At 36.0% G+C, this 15,885-nt stretch overlaps 1 protein-coding gene across 1 annotated transcript in view; it reads left to right on the plus strand.

Annotated features, from left to right (window-relative positions):
- LYPLAL1 (lysophospholipase like 1) overlaps positions 1–14,639 on the plus strand; it is a 37,885-nt gene extending 23,246 nt beyond the window's left edge. The window contains exons 4-5 of the mRNA XM_002923089.4: positions 8,654–8,769; positions 9,538–14,639. Of these exons, the coding sequence (XP_002923135.1) occupies positions 8,654–8,769; positions 9,538–9,777 (356 nt within the window). The 3' untranslated portion in view covers positions 9,778–14,639. The remainder of the gene's footprint in view (positions 1–8,653; positions 8,770–9,537) is intronic.
- The last annotated feature ends 1,246 nt before the right edge of the window (positions 14,640–15,885 follow it).

Below are 15,885 nucleotides of genomic sequence, written 5' to 3' on the forward strand. Positions count from 1 at the left end.
CCCATTAATACTTCTACCACCCCTATTAGAATGTCCATCTTACTACATCCTCACTGAATAATAATTGTCTTGAAAAAAATTGGCTAAAAATAAGGTAATTAATTTGCACTTAATTTGTTATTTTCTTCTGATTTTGTTGTATTTTAACACAGGAAAGCTTTTCTTGGTTGTCTATTAGTCTTTCCTCTTACGATTTTTCTTTTCCAAATAAGGTCTCAGTTTAAGAAAGTCTCTAGAACTTGGGTAAATATTCAAATAGACTTTCTACTGGTTTTCTATAATGTGATTTTTTTTTTTTTACATGTAATTCTTTGATTCATCTGGAACTTACTTTGCTTTCCTTTTACCATGTTATGGAGGTATTAATTATTTTCTGAAGTACCAAGAGAACCTTATTAAAAGATAGTCTTATTTATAAAGCGATCAGTAATATAGTCAGTATTTTATCAAAACTCCATTGAATTTATAACACCAAAATTTACTTTTGGAAGCTTTGTAGATGATTACATTATAAAATGATTAAAACTTGAAATTTATGACAAAGCCATATTAAAATATTTACATACATTTACATTTTATGAATATAAAAAGCTGGGAAAGTAAAAAGGGTATTTTTTTAGAATTTGCAAGTTGGGCTGATTAACTTCTGTAAGAAGGCATCTTTCCTAGTTTGAGATGTGAAAGAGACCACAGAAGTGCAGATGCAAAGTAATTTGGTCTTATTACCGGTATTGTTAGTTATTTAACTAGTCACTGAACATAAATCTTCCGGAACGGTTCTGTAGCATTAAACATGTACCCCAAAGTACACATGATCCTTGATGTCTTATACTATGACAAAACATTAGTTTATTACCTCCTTTTTTGTGTGTGGGATTCTTTACATGGGTTAATTCTTTTTTTTTTTTTTTTTTTTTTTTTTAAATTTTTTTTTTTTTTTTTTTTTTTTTTTTTTTAAGATTTTATTTATTTATTTGACAGAGATAGAGACAGCCAGTGAGAGAGGGAACACAAGCAGGGGGAGTGGGAAAGGAAGAAGCAGGCTCACAGCAGAGGAGCCTGATGTGGGGCTCGATCCCATAACGCCGGGATCACGCCCTGAGCCGAAGGCAGACGCTTAACCGCTGTGCCACCCAGGCGCCCCATTTACATGGGTTAATTCTTAATGCAGAGAGGAAATGGCATTCTAGTCCTGTGGGGATGTTTTTGTTGTGGTTGTTATTTGCTTGTCTTATTGACCTAATGGAACCACCCATTTGATCTCCAAATGGTTAATAAAAATGTTAAGTCTTGGAGTACTAAGAAAACTATCAAAAATTTTGCAGCCTAATGAGGGAGATACAGAAGTAAGTTAGTGTTCTAATACAGTGTATTATGAAAGTGTATATAAGGTACATACAGTGTGAGCAGTGAGGAAAGACAAGTAGATATTTGGGAGAGTTAGGGACTGCTTCTTAGAATCTGAGAGGACTCTCCAACCGAATTTTAAAGAATAAGTAAAAATACTACTGGTAGACAAAGGGAAACACATTCATGGAAGAAAGGAAGGGCACATCAGAATCTCTCAGGATATACTAGTTTAGCATGCACTCCAGCCCCCGAGGATTATCAGATTACAAACAGAGAATGACGTGCATTTCAGAAAGCTTATGCTGATAATGTGGTAGAGGGCAGGCCAGTCTGAAGGCCAGAATAGCAAGGTGGCAAGATAGATCCAAGAGAATGATGGCAATTAACACACACACTCTTTCCAGGTTTAGGGAACACAAAGATGAATAAGGTTTATACTGAAGGACATGATAGTCAACTGCAGGAGTTAGCTGTGAAAACAAATTCTTAGTTTTCTAGTCATTAGTGGAAATATATTGCTTTTCTTAATGGAAAAAAATAGATTAACTTTGGTTAGATGGGAAGAATAGACAAAAAGTTCACTACCTATCCTAGTCCTGGGGTCAGATACAGAGGAGATGGTCCAGAAACACCGGTGTGTCTCTTGGAGACATTTGTGAATCCTCACTCTGTACATTAAGAATATCAGGCATTAGAAAGCTCATTTATTTAATTTTATGTATTTATACCACTCTACAGAGAGTATGATAAAAGTTAGAGGAAACATGAGCAGTAAAGTAGCGACTTTAAATCACTTTCTGATTGTTGACAATGTAGTTACTATAATAAACTGTTGTTTCAAATCTTGTATCCTGAGAAAATTTTTAATAATGCTGGATTATCCTGTCTTCTTGTTTTATTAACATGTGGGGAGTGTCCATTGTGCAGAATGTAAGCAAACTCATAGTACTGCATTCTGTCTCTCTGTTAATGTCAGTGTTGAAACTCATTTCCCTCTGGTTATGTTTTTGTATAACGTGAGAAATCAAAATGGAGAAAGGTATATAATTTTTCCCATGTATACTGTTGTGCTTTAAAAGTATATATAGTAGTAATACTACTAAAATAGTTGGTATTTATATTACACTTGACAGTTTTTAAATTGCCATTATTATACATCATAATGTTTTATTTTCAGATAGTGTTTAAATTATAAGGTTGTTTTCATCCACAATATCCCTTTGAGCCTTGTGATAGGTAAAACACGAAATTATTATTCACATTTCAGATATTTTTAAAAAAACAACTAAAATCCAAAGAGATTCTAGCTAACATAAAATCGAGTTGGGACTAGAACCCAGATCCTTTGACTTAGTCACCTTTGTACCAGGAGGGATTCCTTTTTCGGCCACTAGGTGGTGACAATTTGTTAAGACAAAACTGATAAAATTTAGGGTTTAACTTTGATCTAGGACATATAGAACCTGACAGATGATATTACTAGATTTTAAGAATTTTGATTATATGAGCATACTGTCAGGATTTTGTAGCAGGGAGCATCAAATGCTCCTGGAATTACACCTGATTAATTTACATGGATGTTCTAAATACCCATCATGAAGAGAAATGGTTAAGGGAATTATGGTCTATTAATACAATGGAATACTATGTAATAATTAAATACTGTATGTACACATAGAAGGACTTTACAAGTGTGTATTCAATGAATAAAATTACAGATTTTGTAATTCTGTTGAAAGACTTAAGTCAGTATGATAGGAAAGAAAAAGTAAAGTACAAACATTATACATGTAGAAAGTTTAACTATTAAAATGGACTTCTAAAAACATGTCAGAATTATGTAGGAGTGGTGAAATTTTGGATGACTCATTTTATTTCTGTCTGTATGGTGAAAACACTTTCTACACTGGATATATATCAATGTATTAATTTTATAATATTTAAAATAAAAATGAAGGGATAATTGGAATGACCAAGATGAGGATTAGCACCAAAATTTCCAGGCTTCCTTTGTCCTGACCTTACACAGGTTTCTTCTGAAGCTCTTTCTTGAGCTAAAACTTGAGGGAGGCGCCTGGGTGGCTCAGTCGTTAAGCATCTGCCTTCAGCTCAGGGCGTGATATTGGCGTTCCAGAATCGAGTCCCACATTGGGCTCCTCTGCTGGGAGCCTGCTTCTTCCTCTCCCACTCCCCCTGCTTGTGTTCCCTCTCTCGCTGGCTGTCTCTGTCAAATAAATAAATAAAATCTTTAAAAACTTGAGAACGATAGCAGATACCTGCTTTCTTTTTATATATATATGTCTTCATTAAACAACTTGTGTTTCTTCAACAACAATTAGAACTTTAAAGGAACTCCTGTTCCAGCAGCTTTTTCTGGAAGATGATAAGTATTTTGTTTACCCTGTAAATTTTATCTTGTAAATATCAGAGAAAATAGACAAATATATAGTCCCGAACCTTTTAAGACTTTCACAGTTCAGTCTAAGTAACTATAATATGTAAGTTAAATGAAAGAATTGTTAAAATTTGAAGGGAGTGTAGATTTTATTACATTACAAAAAGCCTATTCTATTGATGGTAAACTTGAATTTGTAAGTATTTTTTTCCTCTGGATTTTGTTTTCAGATAGATTAGTTTTCCCAGTATAATTTTTTTAATACATTGTTTCTGTTTTATTTTATTTACAGAGGTCATAAAAGCTAGGTTTATTATTTTTTTAACATGTTTTATTCAGCTTGTTAATCTTAAATGTATGTTGAAATGTTAACTCTTGACATTTTAATACTTTGCCAGCAACCATAAATATACATTATAACCATTACCTACAATGAGTTTACTATTTGGTATTTACTTATTGAACAGTATATTTTATATTGCATTTTAGACATTTAGATGGAAATTGAATTCAAATAACTAGTCTTTTGTGTTAAATTTCCTTCTGTTAGAAAAAAATACACAAAGTCCCTTTTCATAGTAAGTTGTGATGCTAAAGGTGATTGTATTGTCAAAGATGACTGGTGAGAAATTGCAGATTACCTCACAAGATTATAATTGGGTAAAGGACTTAGATTAAATATTTAATAAGATTTCAATGAGTACATTTATTTTATTATAAATTTTGAGTATTGAACATGAGGTTCAATGTCTGCAGGATGCGTTTATGTTTGTTCATAATGACATCTCAGATGTGGGAAAATGTTTTCTTTCTTACTTTTGGTTTTGCTGTTGTTAGGCTGGTTTCATCCAGGGGGCTCTGAAACCACACAAAGTTAATAGGTTACCATGGTCAATAAAAATGAAAATGAAGTGTTGGAGGGGAAAATTTAATCTGTAAAATTTTCTCAATATGGATGGTTTTTAAATAATTTTTAAGTTGTTTTGCTTACTAAACTGTTTTGTTCACCTTTTTTATCTTGTAATTTTTAAATCTCTATCATATTAAAAGTTAATGATCTTAGCCTCAACATCTCTTCATGAAATGTTTTCTTTTTGCTCCATTTATGAATTGTGAAGCTTTTTTCAATTATTGGTGCAGCTTAGATTACCTAGAACTTCATTGTCCAGTATGATAGCCCTTAGCACATGTGACTATTTAAACTTAAATTTAAACTAGCTAAAATTGAATAAAATTAAACATTTAGTTCCTTAGTCACACTGGTCATATTTGATATATTCCTTAGGTACATTTGGTAAAAATATAATTCAAGCTCTTGAATTTCTCCAAAAAATAAAAACTTTGTTCCTACAGCCTTGGTGTCTGTAACATATGGATTTCTTTTAAATCATGACCATATTTTCACGTTCTGTTCTTACCCATTATACCCAATCCTGAATTGTCTGCCTTGCAGCCATTGATATTTTTCTAAGACTATGATTCTCAAACATTTAATTTATGGGTAGGAGAGCTTTTAAAAATTAGACGTATACTTTGAAATCGTGTTAGAGGGCTGGGGCTGAGTCTGGGAATCTTTATTTCTAGGGAGCCGGATTTAGGAATCATTAGCTTGGTGCACACTAACAGTTCAACTCCTGCTTTTTCTAAGCTTTACTTTTATATCCAGTCAGATCACCAAAGAGCCACATTCCCTGATGAAATAAATTTGTGACCTTACAGAAATATTCTTATAGAACCACAACTGATAAAATACTTACTAAGTGCCTCCTATGTGCCAGGAACTGTTCTAAGCACAGGGAGTGTACATCAGTGAATAAAACAGACAAAAATCCCTGTTTGCATGAACCTTATAGACTACTGAACATTAAGTCTTTATGTCCCAGACTTATGTAAAAGGGTCAAGAGCAGAAGAGGCTGTGTATGTAAAATGTCTGGGTTTGAGTTTTATGTTTAATAAAGATCTCCTTGATAAATTCCACCCAGGAATTCAATGCTAGGAGAAGTTTCTAGTAGGATTTGGCACGATTCCTTCTGTTAAAGAAGGTTGTCATGCTACAGGGAAGCAGTTGGAGGACCAGCCGCACCCCTAATTGCTGCTGCCTCCGCACATTTTGGTCTGTCTCTCTGTCTTCCGTTCCCGATCTTTCGTTCTTCCAGCAACCCCATCTCACCCTCCCTCACATTTTCCCCTCATTTTAGAGATGTAGCTTTATTGTGAACAATGTGTTTGGTTGTAAGCAACCTAGAACTCATTTTGTAAGTAAACTGGAAAAAGGGGAGATCTGAAGCGATGAAGGAAGTAAGCATTTGCTAAGATTGGTTCTGTGAACTTGAAGGAAGGCTGCGGTTGTATTCTGGGAGATTCGGATTCTCATTCTTAAACTGAAAGTGGGCTTCTGTATTTACAGCAACTCTGTAAACTTTAAAGTCCTTGCTGTTTTGACTTTTACAAGTGATTATTAAGCATTTGTATATAATAGATTTTCAAACTTGGTGGAAACCCTGGGGCGTCTGGGTGGCTCATTTGGTTAAGTGTCTGCCTTCGGCTCAGGTCATGATCCCAGGGTCCTGGGATTGAGCTCTGAGTCAAGCTCCCGGCTCAGTGGGAGTCTGTTTCTCCCTTCTCCTCTCCACTCCTCCTGCTTGTGCACTCTCTCTCTCTCTCCCTCTCTTTCAAATAAATAAATAAAATCTTTAAAAAAAAAAAAAAACTTGGTGGAAACCCTAAAGATCATCTAGTCCAACTATCTAACCTTACTGGAAATGAGATCCTGGGTTTTAAATAATTTACCCCAAGACAACAGCTAGAGTGTCACTGGTAGGATTAAAACTCAGTTTCCCTTTATGTCACTGTGGTCCTCTTTCCACCAGACTTTAAATTAGAAAATGTTTCGTGTGCCTTTAAATATGATAAATTTAAGAGACGTTCGTAAACTTACTACTTTCATCCTCTAATATATGGTTTCTAAGAATTCCGCTAACAGACTTTCATTGAGCTGTCACCGTGTACCAGCAGGTGTATCACCACTGGGCACGAAGATGAGGAAGCCCAGCTCCTCAGCACACGCGCACCAGAGGGTGGGGACACCTTGCTGAGCTCCTCATACGCCCGCAACCACAGTATGCTGATGGAAGGAAGAACTGTTGCTTACCCTCAAGGATTTCAAAATCTAGAGAACTAAAGAGTTGCTGTTAAAACTTGATAAGAATTCTATTTCAGAGTGCTTGCTTTATAACCCATGTACCATATTACATAGAAAAACTTGAGAAAGAAAAAAAAAAAACAGTCTATTAACTAGAACTGTAGCAAAACCCAGTAAGTTTCACATTCGCTCTGCTTACTTACACTGAATGTTTACCGGACACTAATCTTGTCTGCCACAAGCTCATCAGAATCTGTGTCTGTGGCTGGTGAGGGGGGTTATTTTTGAAGAGCCCTTCGGGTGGTTCTCATCTGTGGTGAACTGCTGCTGATGAGACCCTATTCTTTCTTTCTGGTATGTCGAAAATCACAGATGTAATATTTCTCATACACTGTCATTATTTACATATTATATACTTCTTAAAAATCTAATCTTCATTCATACATTGTATCCTGGGTCCAAAGTAATATTATCGGCCTGCCCAAAATTATTAGATATTATTAAAGAAAATATAAAAATAAAGAAAATTTAAAATCAGGTCTATTTTAATAAATACTGGAGGATAATAGTACATTAAGGCCTGTTGCAAGCAGTCTGGAATGCAAAAGTCCTAGCTTTACGCTAAAATTAGGGGTGCATCCTTAAGCAGGTCGCCTAATCTTGGGCCTTGGTTCACTTCGTCCGTAAAAGGAGATTGTAGTAAATTCAAATTTATAGTCTCTAAGGACTCAGCTTTACACTTTGTGAAGTGAAATAAAGCAGGAGGCTGGAAATGAGGAGATATGGATTCTACACCAAAGTATATTTTTAGATTTCCACAAGTGTGTGGCTGTGTGATTTACTTTCTATATTTATTCTCACAAAATGTAAATAAGACACCTTTTAACTCTTGCTCAAGTGGGGCAATAGCATTCCAGGTCTCTAGCCTGAAGTTGGGCCCCGCATCATATACCTCTCTCCATATTCTGTGATGTCTCTGGTGCCCCCTCGAGGACAAGGGCCCGTGTATTTAGTGTATGTGCTGCCGAAGGGAGCACGGGGACTGTGTATCTTAGTCTGCATATCTCCTCTGGCTAGCACAGTGTTCAGATACCTAAAAGACAATAAAAATTTGTTAAATGAGTAAATTATTTTTTAACTCTTTTGAAAAAGTTTATATATAGGTACATGTTTTAATTACATTTTAATTATACCATCATAGTTCAGTTTCCAAAACAATGTTGTAATTCCGAGATGTTTTAACTAGCTCACCAAATTTCTTACCATCTTCCCTAAAAGATCACTAAACATCTATTATATGGCAGGCCCTAGAAATGTGACTCCTCATGGAGCTCGGAGCTTGGCAAGTAAGACAAAAAGATGCATGTTATTAATTCTCGTGGCAGTGTGAGGACTCCTATAACACAAGTATAAGCAAAATATAAGTAGACATTAGAAGTTTATATAACGCTTGTGCTATGACTCATATTTTTAATTATGATAAATATTTTTAGTGAATGAGCATGATTTCTTCGTTTAATTCCAACTCTTTCTATAACGAGTCTCTTTACCAGTGATGACATAGATGAACCAGAGTTACTCACTCATTGCAAGTATTTTTTTAATGAGCTCAAAAGTAGACTAATTTCTTTTTAGCACTATTTCTCTCTAAAGGTCTCCAAATATTTTAAAACATGCATGGAAGCCTGACACAGATGTATCTTGTTCTAAATTATTGTCACATATATTCTGCTTTTTCTGATAAGTGAATTTTTGCTGCTTTTAGGAGGATTTTCCATGGGAGGGTGCATGGCAATGCATTTAGCATACAGAAATCATCAAGATGTGGCAGGAGTATTTGCTCTTTCGAGTTTTCTGAATAAAACATCTGCTGTTTACCAGGTAAGTTCCAGATTTTAAAACAAAAGAAACAAGCATGAAATATTCACACATTGAAACTAAAACCAAATTGATAAGCAATAACAATTGGTGCACAGAGCACTGCTGGGAATCCATCCCCCAGTTAGTTGTACTAAATATTCCAGCTGGTCATTAATGTTCAGGAAATGCCATAGAAAGATTATTGTTAAGTACAGTGTCAAAGGGGAAAGGATAAAAAGAATCACAATGTATGATACATATGTATCCCTTATACATAAAAATATGGATGATTATACCAGATTTGTTTATTATGTCATGAATGTAATCAAGACCAGAGAATCCCTTACCTTCCCCATACCGGTTTCACCGTGACATGCTAATATATGAATACAGGACCTTATAGTGTTGTAACTTCGTACCAAATGTAGAAACAGCAGATACAGAAATGAAAACTAGGATGTAATTTTTCCCTTGAGTCCCAGTCTTCCTCCATCCTTCCACCCTACGTGGAGAGGTTTGTCTGACCGAGTCACAGTTTCTTCAGGAAACTCTCTGACCATGTTTGAGACAATCCTGTACAACTGTAGCTCACATGGTCCCTGCAGCCAGCTAAGCCCCCAGGCCAAGACCACCAATGTACACCTTAGACTGCACCATGACTGCCTCTTTTCTCCCTTGGAATGGTGAAGCTTGGGTAAAATTGCAATTTTTCTACCATGTTTGATTTCCAAGAACGGTGTTCTTAAACAAATTTCTTTAACATTCCCATTTTTATATCCTGTTCTCCAGGCTCTTCAGGAAAGTGATGTCATACTCCCTGAATTATTTCAGTGCCATGGTACTGCAGATGAATTAGTTCTTCATTCTTGGGGTGAGGAGACAAACTCAAGGTTAAAATCTCTAGGAGTGAGCACAAAGTTTCTTAGTTTCCCAGGTGTTTACCATGAGCTAAGCAAAGCTGAGTTAGAAAAACTGAAGTCGTGGATTCTAACAAAGCTTCCGGGAGAAATGGAAAGGCAAAGTGAATGAATCAACATTGATTTATTAATCTACCTGTAATTTCTCTGTGAAAAGTGGTTTTTACTGCCAAATTATAATTTGATAAATGATAATTAAAATATTAATATGTATCAGCTGTACTGATTTATTTACTGGTTATTGAAATGCTTAGCACCACAGAGAGTAGCATCATCTTATCAATGGTAAATGTTAATTTAGACAAACATCTGTGGGTTATTTTTTTTAAATGCGTTTGTAAATAATTAGAGACCTTTTGAGTAATTAAATACTTAAATTTAAAAAATAATGTAAAGTGAGTTTAAGGGCAGTGAGAAAAAATAAAAAGTCTTAACATGGCATTTTATTTAAAAGTGTCCTATCTGGTTTCCAAATATTTGGGAATATATTAGGTATGTTACTGATTCTAATTTAAATCCATTGTGGGCAGAGAGCATATTCTGTGTTACTATTTTGTCTATATTCATGAAGGATATTCTGTAGTTTTTTTGTTAATTTGTTTTGTACTGTTTTTATCTGGTTTTGGTATCAGGGTAATGCTGACCTCATAAAATGAATTGGGAAATGTTTTCTCTTCTATTTCCTGGAAGAAATTGTGTAAAGTTGGTATTAATTTTTCTTTAAGTGTTTGTTGGAATCCTCTAGTGAAACCATGTGGGCCTGGAGATTTCTGTAAACTGCCCCCTTTTAGCTCATCACATTCTACCTTCAAGTTTATTGTACCTCCTCACACTTAGTATAGGACCTTCCATTTTTCCCTTCCTGGTCTTAATGCTATTTTTCCCATTCGTAAATATGCTATAAATAGCATGTACCATAAATCTCACAACGTATTACCACTATTTTATTTAAAGTCGGTTTTCCTCTAAATCAACTTAAATAATGAGGAAAACATCTTATATATCTACCTGTGTAGTTTCCACTTCCGGTGCTCTTCAGTTATTTTTGTGTTGATGTGTGTTTCTGGTATCCTTTTCGTTCTACCTGAGGGACGTCCTTTAAATAATTCCACTGTAAATGTGCTGTTAATCAATTCTTTCAGCTTATATGTCTGAGAAAGCCTGTATTTTACATTTGTTTTGAAAAGATACTTTCACTGGGTATGAAATTCTGAATTCACATTTTTTTCAGTATTTTAAACATGGCGTTCCATTCTCTTTTTGCTAACTTTATTTCACACAGTAAGTCTGTTGTTATCTTTGTTTTTCTGTATCTAATGTTTTGTTGTTTGTTTGTTTTTTACTCTTGATGTTTTTAAGAGGTTATCACTGATTTTGAGCAATTTGATTGTGATACATTACTGGTCTAGGGGCTTAGATTTCTCATCCTCGTGGTTCCCTCTAATCTTTTTGGGTGGTTCTTTCTCTGGTTTCAGATAGTCTGCTCACACATGCGTGGCATAAGTACTCTGCTGAATAAGCCAGGTAGACCATGTCTAGGTGTCTGGCGTTCTCTTTCAGTGCAGCTCGCTCTTCTCTGGTTCACCAGCCTACAAATTCGAGCCACCCCAGCCTACTCAGACTCTCAGCTCTGCTTCTCAACACAGGAGTCCTCCAAGCTCTGCTTTAAGTGCCCCTCTCAGCTCTGTGGCCTGGGAATTCTCTCAAGGCAACAAGCTGTCATAAGTCATAGCTCACTTTGTTTCCTTCCCCTTCTGTCAGAGACCACTGACCTTTATTGCCTGATGTCCAGTACTTGGAAAAACTTTGTTTCCAGTATTCTGCCTTTTTTCTTTTTCTTTTTGGTTGTTTCAGATGGAAGAATAAATTCATTTCCTATGTTATATCAACGGCTGGAAGCTACACTAAATTATCCTTGAAAGAGAGAGAATTTTTTTAAATTCTTCTATACGTACTTTTTCCAGTGCTCTTCATTCCTTAATGTGGTTTCAGATTTTCGTATGATATCATGTTCCTTCTGCCTGAAATACTTTTAACATTTATGATAGTGCAGATCTGCTGCTATTAAATTCTTTCAACTTTTGTATGCCTGAAAAAGTCTTATTTTGTCTTCATTTTTTAAAGATATATAGAATTCTAGGTTGATATTTTTTTCCTTTCATTACTTTAAAGATCTTAACTATTGTCTTCTAGTTTGCATTTTTTTCTGCTGTTTTTCTTATCTTTTTTTTTCCTATGACTGTGTTTACAATTTTCTCTATCTTTAGTTTTAAGCATATGATGTGCTTTGGTGTTGTTTTCTCCATTTTTCTTGTGCCAGGTGTTTGTTAAATTTCTGCTTTTTAGATCTGTGGGTTCATAGTTTTCATCAAATTTAGACGTTTTGGCCACTGCATTTTCAAATATTTGTTTGCCTCTTCCTCTTCTCTTTTTTGGGGGACTTCAGGCTTACTGGTGCTTATTCCTTTTTTTTTTTTTTCTTTTTTCATTCTTCCACTCTGCATTTCATTTTGGATAGTTTCTGTTGCTGTGTTAGTTCATTGATCTTCTGTAAAGTTTAATTTGTCATTAATCCTACTCACTTTATTTTTTATCTCAGATACTTCACATCTCTAGAAGTTCTATTTTTTATTTGTTATATTTATTATACCTACTGTCCTTGAATATGTGGGACATAGTTAAATAGCAACTGTAATTTTCTTCTTTATTGAGTCTATCCTCTGTCATTTGTTAGTTTGTTTCTGTTGATTAATTTCTTCTTCCACTAAGGATATTTTCTTGCCTCCTTGTAGACCTCATGATTCTTCGTTAGATCCCAAGCTTTGTTAGCTCTACCTCATTAAGCACTGGGCTATTTGCATTTCTATAAATAGGAGCTTTGTCTGTGAACGCAATTAAATTACCTAGAAAGTACTGAGAAACAGTTTGTTCCTTTCAGGCTTCCTTTTAAGCTTCCTTGGGAGTTTCCAGAGCCCTGTTTCTCCAGGACTGATTTTGCCCCACTCCTCAAGCAGCACCTTGTGGGTACTCCAGCTGACACTTGCTGGATTGTGAGGTTTTACAGTCTGGCTAGTGTAACACAAATGTCCCAGCTGTCTGTGAGCCCCAGTTATTCTTTCCTCTGTTCCTGGTGGTTCACCTGCCCCTCACACACCTCTCTCTCATGGTTAGTACTGGAGTTGGGGTGGAGGGCCCTCTGCAGATCTGTGGCACTTCCCGCTCAGCTCTCTCATACTCTGCTCTATGAACTCTAAGCTCCTGGCTCTCCTGGCCCTCTCTGGGTCTCACACTGCAGCCCAGAAACTCCCTTCACACAGTAAGCTGAGCATTTGTAGACCTCACCTCACTTGTTCTTCTTAAGGAACTGTCCTGTGCTGCCAGTGTCCAGTACCTGAAAACATACACATGGTTCAGCTGTTGAGCTATTTCAGGTTGAAGAATAAATCTGGTCCTTGTATCTCCACCTTGTTCAACTTGATCATAAGCGGAAGTCCCTTTATGCCTCTTGTATTTAAAGTTACACTCTAAATGTGAAGAGGGATGGTAGGAGAGAGAAAGACTGATAAAATTTAATAAAATCCAAAATCCCTTTGCAGAAGACTGTGCAGGGTTTTAATTATCCCAAGGTTTTAATGACCTTCAACTCCTTGAACTTCTAAATGCCTTGGTCTGAATATACACAGTATCACCCATGTATAAAACCCTCATGGCTGCAATTTACCCTAAGAGTACCACATATACCTGACAAAAAGAAGGGTATCAGGCCCTTACATGTCAAGTATATACATCCCAAATATAGTGTAAGGAAAGGAATCCAGATTTTTTTTAAAGAATGCTTGTCCTGTCACTGAATAATCATGTATTCTGGCATAAACCTCAGCCCCTCTCACAGTATACTCTTCTGTGAAATTGTTTTCTGAAGATCAAGCTCAATAGCATATGTAAAAGTCCTTAATAAAATATAAGTCAAACACACTTAAAGTATTACTAGTATTGGGTAGTATGGTTATAAATGCATCTCCACAAATAGATCCATACCTGGAGGATATATCCAAAATTTTATGTGGCTATAACCTTCAATGCAATTCTCGTCCCCTCCCCCCATATTGGGCTAGTAGGATATCCATTGTGTTTTCGTGAGTAGTATGTTCAGAGGAAGTCCTCCAAGCTCCATTTCTCACTCACTAATCTTGAGGTACCTATTGTCCATATGCATGTGGTCTCTTAAAGCCAGGTTTTTGAGCTTGAAATAATAATGCTAAGGCGGGAAACACCGAGGCTTAAGGTATCCTCCTAAAGAAACCAGGCATTCCTTTCCTGTCCCATCCCAAACCTTTGTTGCTTTACCCACAGAAACATTTCTGAAGGCAAGGGAATTGAAATAGCTGTGATAATTTCTTATGTGGGAGAAGAAAAATGGCAAGAAGAAGAAAGTGTAAATCAGTATCACAATAAATTATATACGTTTGTGTTGGGGAGACTGGAATTTTGCAAGGGAGGAGAGATAAAGCTAGGATACAAGTGAAGGGAGACTTGAACTTTTTCTTCTATTTCTTCTGTTTGAATTTTTAGAGTGTGCTTTATTTTATGATCCATAAGTGAAGCAAAATGTTTATTGATAGTACTTTTTCTCAACTGAAATCTGAATAAGAAAGATCATCTTTAGTGGTAAGGAGCTTAAATGTATTCTTTATAGGAAGTTGAGTATTTCATTTGAAGTATAACAAAATGAACTGAGAACAAAATATAAAGCTTACTGACAATTTGGCTATTGATAATTTGTGGTACTTTGATATGTAAAAGAAAATGTCCAGATATCATTTAGCCAGAATGTATTTAAGCAAAAAGTCTTTATCATCTAGGGGCGCCTGGGTGGCACAGCGGTTGGGCGTCTGCCTTCGGCTCAGGGCGTGATCCCGGCATTATGGGATCGAGCCCCACATCAGGCTCCTCTGCTATGAGCCTGCTTCTTCCTCTCCCACTCCCCCTGCTTGTGTTCCCTCTCTCGCTGGCTGTCTCTATCTCTGTCGAATAAATAAAAATAAAAATCTTAAAAAAAAAAAAAAAAGTCTTTATCATCTAAAGGGGTTTCTTAATATAAGAGGGCAGAATTACCAAAGCCATGCAAACATTTCAATACCAAAAGCATGCAGATGTTTCAAGAAAATTTGGATTATATGATACAGAAAGTCAGTTGGTTCACAAGACTTTGACTTAGAGTAATTTTAATACTTGAAAGGTTATAATTGTATTTACAGAGAAGGATTGTGCTGTTGTGTGTATTTTAATTTTACTTCCCAGTTTGCCCTTTAAAAATATGTTTATGTGTTCACATTGGAGACACTGTCACCTGCGCCCTTGACTGACGTAGGTCCCATTTTAGGGGGGCTAACAATTGTAAAGTAGGTGTTAACTTGTCTCTCTGGAAAACATGGTGACTTCCATCATAAGAGATTTTCATAAACATAAAAGTATATTTATGTTTATGTAAACTGTTCTGAAGTAGCCTTAGCATATTCCTGCACAGAGGGGAAGATGCATGTGATATCTCTGTCATATTTGTTAAATTCTGCCATTTAGCTGCAACCAAATTTGTTCCATACAACATTGTATTAAAGACTACTATGAACAGCATTCTACGAACCTGAATGAGGCCGCCGTGTGGCACTGACCTGAGCTGTGTCCACAAGGTTCTGGTCCCATCAACTGAACAAATCCCATGCACTATTAAGGGTTTACCTTAGGAGGCCAGCTGTCCTCCTCCTTAAGTTTCTATATTGACCTTCCCACTTGGTCATTAGCATTAATCCAGGCATCACAGGACATAGGAGCAATTACACAGACTCCATCTTGGTCTACAAGGATATCACCTAGGACAATGTGTCCTCCACAACATAGCCATGATTTGAATTGGTGGTAAATGTTCCAGAAACAAGAGGAGTAATCTTTGATCATTTTAGCTAAAGACAGGCACAAATTTCTTACCAGCTTTTTTAATTGGATGATTCTCATTGTAGAGGTCAGAGCCCTTAGGCTATCCATAAATAACAAATTGGTTATACTCTCTGGAAAGCTTTCACGGATAACAAGGGTAACTTCATTTTGGAGCGATCTCTGCAACCATGTGAGAGCTATATGAGCTACTTGTGTTATTTCCAAAAACACTTGAAAATCTCTTATGATAGATGGAAGTCACCATGTTTTCCAGAGACAAGTTAAC

Source organism: Ailuropoda melanoleuca, chromosome 8, assembly GCF_002007445.2.
Source record: "Ailuropoda melanoleuca isolate Jingjing chromosome 8, ASM200744v2, whole genome shotgun sequence".
NCBI lineage: Eukaryota > Metazoa > Chordata > Mammalia > Carnivora > Ursidae > Ailuropoda > Ailuropoda melanoleuca.